Raw genomic sequence first — 9,530 nt, 5'->3', positions numbered from 1 at the left:
ACTGACGCTCCAAAGGAGATTCTAATCAGAGGTTTGATGGACACCTGTCATTTGGGCACATGCTGCGTCCCAGAAAGGAATCTTTCCCTGCGCAGGACTCCTCGGTCGAGAGCAGAGGGAGAGACACAAACAGGCTCTTTCTTTAGCCAAACGCAGCGTGGCGGCGGGAGGAACATCTTCCCACGGGCAGCTGTCCATTTATTTATTACTGAAAACTAAATTTCTTGTCACACAAGGGTCTCCAAGTGACTGACATCGTGATATACAGTATGCCATAGAATCGTATGATACATTAATATTCTATACGACATACTGGGGAAAGAAAGACAACACAGTCCACCCCTAAAATTAATCTAAAAAATTAATACTCAAACAATAAACTCAAATAATAAAAAGCTATAGTCCCACCCACTAATTAGCGGAGAAACATACAAACTCAACACTGGCAACCTCCTTCTTAGTCACCCCCCTTCAAAAAACACGCACCAATTCCTATCCAACTGTTGAGTCCCTTCCCCTCCCCAGAAGTCTGCACACAGTGTAACAAGGTGTTGATTTGCAACATTTGCATCAGGGGACCCACATGCAAAAGGACGCAGCTGGAGGACCACATTTCTGGTACTTTTAAAAGGCACAGAAGCTGCTGTGAATCCGCGGTTGGTGGGCCCGGGGCTGGCTCCGCATTTCGCCTCCTTTCAGAGGCAGCGGCAGCAGCAAAGGCAGTCAGTCCCAGTACCATCGGCTCTGCTGTTGTCTCGGTTTCTCCGCCGCCGCTTCTGCTCCTGCTGGTAAGAGATGAGGAAAACAGACGGGCCTGCCTGGGAATTTATCCTCCATGGCCACTGCTATTATCATCATTGCCATCAAGCCTCACTTTACAACTTTGTCCTTGATATGCCTGCCAACTAAGATGTCCTGCATTTGGAGCGAGCCTGAGTCCAGGAAAGTATGTGCCACAACACATATGGTGGTCTTTCAGGAGCCACAGAAAGTCCATCTAACGCGGTTCTAACGGGGGCTCCCGGGCTCTCTCGGCTTGAGCGCACAAAGCCTGCTTTGCAAAGAACCCTTGAAAGTTATATATAATATTTATGATTTTCAGTTTTATAGATTTCAATAATTTTACAATCATTTTAACATTTCAAAGCTCAACTTCCTCCCTCCCCTCTTTCTGCGGTTCCTTAAATTTATTTTTAATATTCTCTGCATAGCCAAAGTAACTTAATTTGCTCAGTTATTCATCTACTTTAAATGTATACACTTTTGAAACTGCGGGTTATTACTATAATCCTGCCAATGTTCTTACCTGTTTACAGTTTGTAAATATTCCACAAACCATTTCCATTCTTTTATAAAAAGCATGTTACCTTGATTTCTTATTTTCCCCATAAGTTTCGCCATTTCTGCATCTTCCATAGGTTTTTGTATCCATTCTTCTTTTGCTGGGACTTCTTCTTCTTTCCATTTTTGGGCAAGTAACAGTTTTGCCGCTGTAGTCACGTACATGAATAAATTTCTATACACTTCGGGTAGTTCTGCCCCAAAGTAAGGCTTCTGGGTTTGTTTGTTTTTACAAACTTTATTTTTAACCCTTGAAAGTTTTCAAACAGATGGAAGTGCAGGTTTGCGATGGGTAGGTGGGAATGGCCCAATTGCATAGAAGCAGGGTGCCAACTTGAATAAAATATTGGGGGGGGGGGGTAGATAAGCGCTGCCCCGCATAATCGACGATCACATGACATGCTGCGCACACACCATTTGAATGGCAATGCCCATCAACTTTGGGAGGCCTCAGCCCCTAGGAACTGGCTCCCAGGCATGGAAGGTCCCGATCCCCCAACCCTGCCAGTGTGCAAGCAATGGCCATCATTTGATTGACCCTGGCATGCACACGTGGTTATACTCGGAAGTAAGCCTCGCTGGATTCAATGGGACTTGACTAGAGGAAAGTGTCTGGGCACGGCCTCCTGCCCAGAATTGAGGAAGCCGCTTTCCTCGGCCAGTGCAACAGGACATCTTCTTTCGTCTGGGTTCTGCCTCGCTGGCATTTGTAGGGAAAGCTCTCCTGGCTTATTTGACGGCAGCTTTTACCACATCCTTCCGTCTCCTAGGGCTACCCAGTCGCTCTGCACTCTGTAGGTGCTCAGAGATACTGCCTTTCTGTTATTTCAGGTGGTTCAGGATTGACCCTGGCGCTCCAAATAGGTCTGGGAGCAGGTGGGCTCGGATCAAACCCTAATCCCTTGGATCCGTGCTTGCCCCGATTCCTTCTTCTTTTCTGCCCCCAAACCGTCCCGGGGGCAGCCAAGTGTCCCGCTGGGCCGCAAAATCGTGATAAGGCAGTTCCAGGGCGACCCCTCCCTGGGCGAGCGTTGCTAAGGTGACGATGCCCCCGCGTCAGTCCCCGCCCCGACGGCTGGGCTATTTAAACAGCAGGAGCGCACGCGGGGCGAAGACCAGCAAAGAGGCTTGGAGGAGAGGAGCCATCTAGTGGTCAGAGGAGGCGAGACAAGGGCGTCGCGTCCGCCCGTCGAAGTCCGCTCGCTGCCCAGAAAGAGAGCCATGGCGGCGGCAGGATTCGCCAGCAGGATCCTACAAGTGGGGAGCTTGGCTTATCTACTCCTTTTCGCCACCTTTTCTGTCTCGCCCTCGCTCGGAGGACCCATCCGGCTCCGGGAAAACCTCTGGGCTACAGGTACGACACCTGCGTCTCCCGGTGGCGCTGGAGGGGGCGGTCTGCCGAGGGGGCAGCTCCCCAACGCAGACGGTGGGAAATGCTTGCCTGTTAGTAAAGATCCTGGCAGAAAAAAGGCTGCGTGTGTGTGTGGAGAGGGTGGGGTGGGGTGGGGGGACAAGAAGGACTGGAGCAGAGGCTGCAAAATTGTGCTCCTTACCTGGGTCCGTCTTTAGACGACATCCGAAGGCAGCCCTGTATCGGGAAGCTTTTAACGTTTTATGTTTTCGTATGTGTAAAGATAATAAAGTTATGGGGCGGGCTTGGGGAAGATGGGTAGAATCTGTGCTGCTAGATCAGTTATGTGCCCAGTTCCTTCCATCATCGAGGGCACCTTTGGTTTTCCTCTGTCTGAAACATCTGGAGGGCACCGGGTTGGGGAAGGGTAGTCTAAAGGACCTGTGGAAATTGGGAGTGGGATGAAGTGAGCCTGGGGGCACTTCCTGCCACCAAGAAGCTGGTAGGTCACTCTGTGGGGCGAGAAAAGGAAAATTGTATGGGATTTGGTTAAGCAGTGCCCTGCAGCCCTGTGATTCTATGGCTGAAAGTTACAGTGGCGGTGGTGATTTTTGTGCTGCATTTTAACACCGTATCCTTTAACTAAATGGCAGATCAATACGCTGCTGTTTTGCTTTGTTTTTAAGACTTTAATGCAGTGCTGGGTTTGATTTGGGTGTGGGGTTGTTTGGAAAGCCATGCACAGAGGGTCAGGAAACAATGCTTTCAGCAGCAAGGGAGGGGACAGCTCCCCCTGTCATCAGGTTGAAAATCCAGTCTCTGTCCAGGATGGACAAATTAACAGAGCAGCAATTATTTCACCACTGGTGATGCTTGGAACTTTATTAATTTGTTTATTAATCACCTTTCACACATATGTCCCAAGGGGATGCCCAAAAAATAATTCGAGAACAGCTCCAAACAGTTTAAAACAATGCAGGAAATAACAGATAAATTTCAAAAAGTAATGCCAAGTAAATGCCCATGGCGCAGACCTGTTTATCCAGCTGTTGGAACAAAAATGTCTTCCATTGGGAATGCTAATGGCAGCCACTCTGACTACCCTGCTCTGAGTTTATTTTATTTTGTTTTGATTCGATTTATATACCACCCTATACATGCGGGTCTCAGGGCAGTATCCTACCAAGCAGGATACAAACTACTCTGGAACTTGTAGGAGAAGCTCTGCCACAGACAGCTGCATATATAAGGGATAATGCAGTCTCTCGAGTAACCTGGTCCTGAGCTGCAGAGGGTCTTACAAGCTAGTACCAAGCCTTGAACTTGACCTTGTAGCAGGTGTGCAGCTGGTGCAAATCCCACAAAGGGTTACATGATGGTGGTAGTTCGGTCCCTCAAGCAACCTGGCTGCTGCATTCGGCACCAGTTGACGCTTCCAGACCAACCTCAATTGCGCAAAGCGCATTACAGGAATCCAGTCTCCAGGTTACCAATGCATGGACAAGTGTGGTCAAGCTGTCCTGATCCAGAAACAATCATAGCTGTCTTACAAGCCAAAGTTGGGGGAAAGTACTTTGGCCACCAAGGGCACCTGCGCTTCCAGAGGCAGGTGAATCCAGGCACAGCACCAATGCGTCAGGGACAGCAACTCAACCCAAGGCAGGCAACTTGCAGACTTCCTGGGTCTGGAACCCACTTTTCTAGAGACTCCAGCCTGTCAAGATGCAGACTTTATTATTCCTCACCAGGAATAATATTATTCACTGCACCCCAACATTGGTCCTGGGCCTGCTCAGCCATTCCCAGTTCAGATGTTGATGAGAAATGGGAGTTGTACTGATGACGTCTTGCTCCAGATCTTCTCCTCTCTGCTCCTGATGGCTTCAAGTCAATGCTAAATAGCATCGGTGCCTTACGACACCCCGTAGTTTCTCTTGCAGGGCTACCATGGTGTGGCGGTTGAGGTAGAGGGCAGGTCATGCAGTCCAAATCTCCACCTTGATTGTTACTTAAAAGTGCTTCCTTCCTCTGAAAATTTGCATTCTGGTAAGGAGATGGCCACAAGCTCCCTGGAAAAGTGGAAAGACGGGGTGATTTTTTAAGGGCAGGGCTATTTATTTATTTATTTATTCATTTGTTTTTAAAGAGCACACACATGATATCCAACAAAATCCATTTTCAATAGCATATAATAAAAGGTGGGATCTGCAATAAAATGTTATTGCGTGGAGTTGTCCTTTGCAGATTTCTAGGCACTTGGTTCCATTCTCCCTGTTCAGAGATGTATCTAGGCTTCCTTGTGCCCTTGACAAGGAGCTGTGTTGGCGTGCCTCCACCCCTGGCACGCTTGGTAAGGATGGCCCCAACTCTATGGCAAAGTGGAGAGGCATGATTTTTGCATACACTCCCCAGGCATGTGCCTTTGGCAGGGCCCAGCTTGATGAACCCTAGGTGCTCCCATACCCCTGTTTGAGCCCAAATGAAGAAAACAAGTCAATGGGCCGACAACAGCAGCAAGGAAGAGGATGTGGCAGTGGTGAGACCCCTCGAACAATCGTGCACAAAAGCCCTCCTTCAAAAAAAATTAAAATAAAATTGGGCCAGCACTGTACTGACTAGAATTGGTGTCATTTCAGGGCATTTCATGGGGAAGAAGAGTATGCTGAGCTCTCCTCATGTGCAGTCTGCATTCTCAGAAAGTGCTGAGACCAACAGCACCCCCAAGGCTTTCAGAGAGGGGATGAAAGACCTGATGATGAGCGAACTTCTTAAAATACTCTTGCAAGAGAAGCTGCTGGAGGAGAACCGAGGGAAGCGCGATCCCAATGACCAGGTGAGCACCATCATCTCTAGATGTCCTGAAGGGAACAAATGTGGTGGCTAGTGCCCAGTGGGACTGGTGGCACACAAGACTAGGCGGCTGACAGTAGAGGCAATGATAATAATAATAATAATAATAATAATAATAATAATAATAATAATAATAATAATTTATTATTTGTACCCCGCCCATCTGGCTGGGTTTCCCCAGCCACTCTGGGCGGCTTCCATAGAAACCAAAAATACACTAAAATATCACAGATTAAAAACTTCCCTGAACAGGGCTGCCTTAAGATGTCTTCTGAATGTCAGGTAGTTATTTATCGCTTTGACATCTGATGGGAGGGCGTTCCACAGGGCGGGCGCCACTACTAAGAAGGCCCTCTGCCTGGTACCCTGTAGCTTTGCTTCTCGCAATGAGGGAACCGCCAGAAGGCCCTCGGCGCTGGACCTTAGCGTCTGGGCAGAACGATGGGGGTGGAGACGCTCCTTCAGGTATACTGGGCCGAGGCCATTTAGGGCTTTAAAGGTCAACACCAGCACTTTGAATTGTGCTCGGAAATGTACTGGGAGCCAATGTAGGTCTTTCAAGACCGGTGTTATGTGGTCTCGGCGGCCGCCCCCAGTCACCAGTCTAGCTGCCGCATTCTGGATTAGTTGTAGTTTCCGAGTCACCTTCAAAGGTAGCCCCAAGTAGAGCGCATTGCAGTAGTCCAAGCGGGAGATAACCAGAGCATGCACCACTCTGGCGAGACAGTCCGCGGGCAGGTAGAGTCTCAGCCTACGTACCAGATGGAGTTGGTAGACAGCTGCTCTGGACACAGAATTGACCTGCGCCTCCATGGACAGCTGTGAGTCCAAAATGACTCCCAGGCTGCGCACCTGGTTCTTCAGGGGCACAGTTACCCTATTCAGGACCAGGGAGTCCCCCACACCAGCCCCTCCACACCAGATCCTGATAGGATCATAGTATGGTAGAATTGGAAGGGACCCCAATGTGGGAATGTTCAGGGATGCAGGAGAGGATATATTGTTTGATTATAGCCTTTCCAACTTGTGTAAACAAGTTCACAATTTAGCAGAGTAACATTCCCCCTTTTAAACTCACAGCGGATGCGTTTCCTCAGGCTCGCTAAAGCCTCTCTAATAACTGACCTGGTATTTCCCCCTTATTCCCTTATAAAAGATAAGACACAACAGTCTTCTATAAAAGTATAAAAAAGTTTACTCACATTCTGTTCACAATCAGATCCCAGAAGGCAGACTTAGCTTAGAAAAGTAACATACACATGGAAACTATCTCATAAGGAGATAGTCCCTCTGTCCTCCCTTGGCTGGAAGCCAAGAGAGCATCTTTGCCTAAGCAGATGTTGCATCTTTGATGCATGTAGTCAAAAAGAGAGAGATAGCTACCCTGCCCTGTGCTTTTGTTGTTACCTGCACAGGTGAGGCCACACCCACCTCTAGTCACATGCAGAGGAAGTCTGTCCCAGCCCAGAAGGAAACAGGAAGTTTACCTGCTGGCTTGACAAACATTCCTCCCAATGTGTAAACATGTTCACTCTAGGAATATTGTACTTGGCTGCTCTTGTGTTTCACATCCCACACCCAAGGGTCATTTACTCCAACCCCCGCAATGCAGGAACCTCAACACGTGGCCCCCAATCCATTTTGAAGCCATACCTGACCTAGCTTTGCAAATGTGCTAGCAATTTGATTGCTGCACCAGATGGAGCCAGAGCCAATGGCAGGCAGAGCTAACTAATTCTAGTCTCATTTTGGAAAACAGGACTGCCTGTGAAATGTGGTCCATGTTTGAGTTAGCTAACTGTGCTCAGACCATTGTGTGTTGCAGACAGTGGTCTTTTTCTTTAAAAGTGTTTAGGAGTACTCTAATTTTTACTCAAGAAAATCACCATTTTATAGTTCAAATCAAGGAAAATAAATACAGTAAATGGACAAAAGTACAGAATGTTTAGGGGTATGCGTACCCCTGCATCCCTCCAGAAGAAAGCACTGGTTGCAAACACTTGTGCGATGCATTGCAGCCGTCAAAGGAAACTATGTAAGGAATTTGTAGGAAAGGAATAAAGTCAGTGTCTGTATTTTATATATTAATGTCTTCTCAGTGGGTTTCCCTTGGTCCTCCTCCTACTGTAGGAGCAGACCAGCATGGCAAGGATCCTGCTGGCATCAGTGGTGGTAGAGATTACTCTGGGGAAACCCCCTCCCCTTTTCTGACACTGGGATTTAATTGTGGGGATTTGATTGTCAGGGCAAATCCTTGCCTCTTCCAAGTTTATCAGGTGGGGGGAGTCAGTGCTTCCTAGGTTCCTCCAGCTATTTCTTGTGGGCTGGTACCAGAACCCCTCTCCCTTTAATGCAGTTTGGCTTTGTTGCACAACAACTCCTGCTTGGGCTAGAGCTCTCCAAGGTCCTGAACCCCAGCCAGGTGCCTGATCTCAGGGATCACCAGATCCTTGTTGCTCATCACTCTCTGGTCTAGGTAGGTTCATTAACAGAGATGTCTTAATGTAATAAATCCCATTTCAGTGCAACAATTTAATGTCATCTATTTACCTGAAGGGGATGCAGGTGGTGCTGTGGGTTAAACCACAGAGCCTAGGGCTTGCCGATCAGAAGGTCAGTGGTTCGAATCCCCATGACAGGGTGAGCTCCCGTGGCTCAGTCCCAGCTCCTGCCCACCTAGAAGTTTGAAAGCATGTCAAAGTGCAAGTAGATAAATAGGTACCACTCCAGCGGGAAGGTAAATGGCATTTCCGTGCGCTGCTCTGGTTCTCCAGAAACAGCTTAGTCATGTTGGCCACATGACCCGGAAGCTGTACGCTGGCTCCCTTGGCCAGGAAAGCAAGATGAGTGCCGCAACCCCAGAGCCGTTCGTGACTGGACCTAATGGTCAGAGGTCCCTTTACCTTTACCTATTTACCTGAAGACGCGGGTGGCACTGTTGTCTAAACCACTTAGCCTACGGCTTGCCGATCAGAAGGTCAGCGGTTCGAATCCCTGCAATGGGGTGAGCTCCTGTTGCTCGGTCCCTGCTCCTGCCAACCTAGCAGTTCAAAAGCATGTCAAAGTGCAAGTAGATAAATAGGTACCACCCTGGCGGGAAGGTAAACGGCGTATCCATGCGCTGCTCTGGTTTGCCAGAAGCGGCTTAGTCATGCTGGCCACATGACCCGGAAGCTGAATGCCAGCTCCCTTGGCCAGTAAAGTGAGATGTGCTCCAGAGTCATCCATGACTGGACCTAACAGTCAGGGGTCCTTTTACCTTTTATTTACCCGAAGGCCTCAGAAGGGTGGCTGTCATCCTTCTAACATCGGCTGACTTACTAAAAGGATGAGATCATGTCGCTTCCTTACATAAGCAGAGCAAGTCAGGGAGCCCACACAGCCCAGGAGGGGGCAAAACCCACTTTAGATGTCCAGGGTGGTGATGGAGTAGCTATACTTTTCTCTCATCAGTGGGCAAGGCCAGTTTGCTCTCTATTATGTTGAAGTGTAAGCTACTGATTGCTGTGTTTTTCGTTACAGGAAATACCTTTCTTCACACAGTACCTGGCAAAATACATTTAAATGGATGAACTGAGGAAAACACCACAGACTTGGGGGAAAGGGAGCTCCTGAAGGGCTGTTCCCAATGAAAGCATCAAGAATACCAGAATTGTGGTGTAAAATATCGAATTTATAACTGTAATCCTAATACTGACCTTTACCCCCCTTCTCTGAAGAACCAAGTATTGACTGTATAGAAAATTCCTGGCATTTCCTTGTGCTGCAGCGGCTAGTGGAGGAGGCATGATGAATAAATGTCTCTCTTTGCACAGGTGAGAGGATTGTTTTCAGTCCGCAGTGCAGCACTGTGTGCAGCAGCAGAAAACAAGCAGCCACAGAAGGACTAGTTCAGAAAGGGATGGAGAACCAGATGTGATTGAGCTACAACTCTCACCACCCCCAATTATTGGCTATGCTCTCTGGGACTGATAGGTGCTGCAGTCCA

The 9,530-nt window shown here is 48.3% G+C and overlaps 1 protein-coding gene across 1 annotated transcript; it reads left to right on the top strand.

The window, feature by feature from the left end:
• Positions 1–235: 235 nt before the first annotated feature.
• Positions 236–9,310, top strand: NMB (neuromedin B). The gene is made up of 4 exons (XM_083712969.1): positions 236–282; positions 2,173–2,695; positions 5,329–5,525; positions 9,065–9,310. Exons 2-4 carry the CDS (start codon positions 2,563–2,565, stop codon positions 9,104–9,106), a joined length of 372 nt encoding a protein of 123 aa, XP_083569095.1. The 5' UTR covers positions 236–282; positions 2,173–2,562; the 3' UTR covers positions 9,107–9,310.
• Positions 9,311–9,530: the final 220 nt, after the last annotated feature.

Source organism: Podarcis gaigeae, assembly GCF_964106915.1.
Source record: "Podarcis gaigeae genome assembly, chromosome: 14".
NCBI classification, from domain to species: Eukaryota; Metazoa; Chordata; class Lepidosauria; order Squamata; family Lacertidae; genus Podarcis; species Podarcis gaigeae.
The sequence above is the reverse complement of the archived record's forward strand: the minus strand, read 5'-3'. Positions and strand labels throughout refer to the sequence as shown.

What these genes read in the sequence shown, in the direction of transcription:
- NMB (XM_083712969.1), top strand. Translation starts at nt 2,563, where the DNA reads ATGGCGGCGGCAGGATTCGCCAGCAGGATCCTACAAGTGGGGAGCTTG. An exon ending in GGAAAACCTCTGGGCTACAG is followed by an intron (nt 2,696 to 5,328) that starts GTACGACACCTG and finishes GTGTCATTTCAG; the next exon opens with GGCATTTCATGGGGAAGAAG. An exon ending in AGCGCGATCCCAATGACCAG is followed by an intron (nt 5,526 to 9,064) that starts GTGAGCACCATC and finishes TTTTCGTTACAG; the next exon opens with GAAATACCTTTCTTCACACA.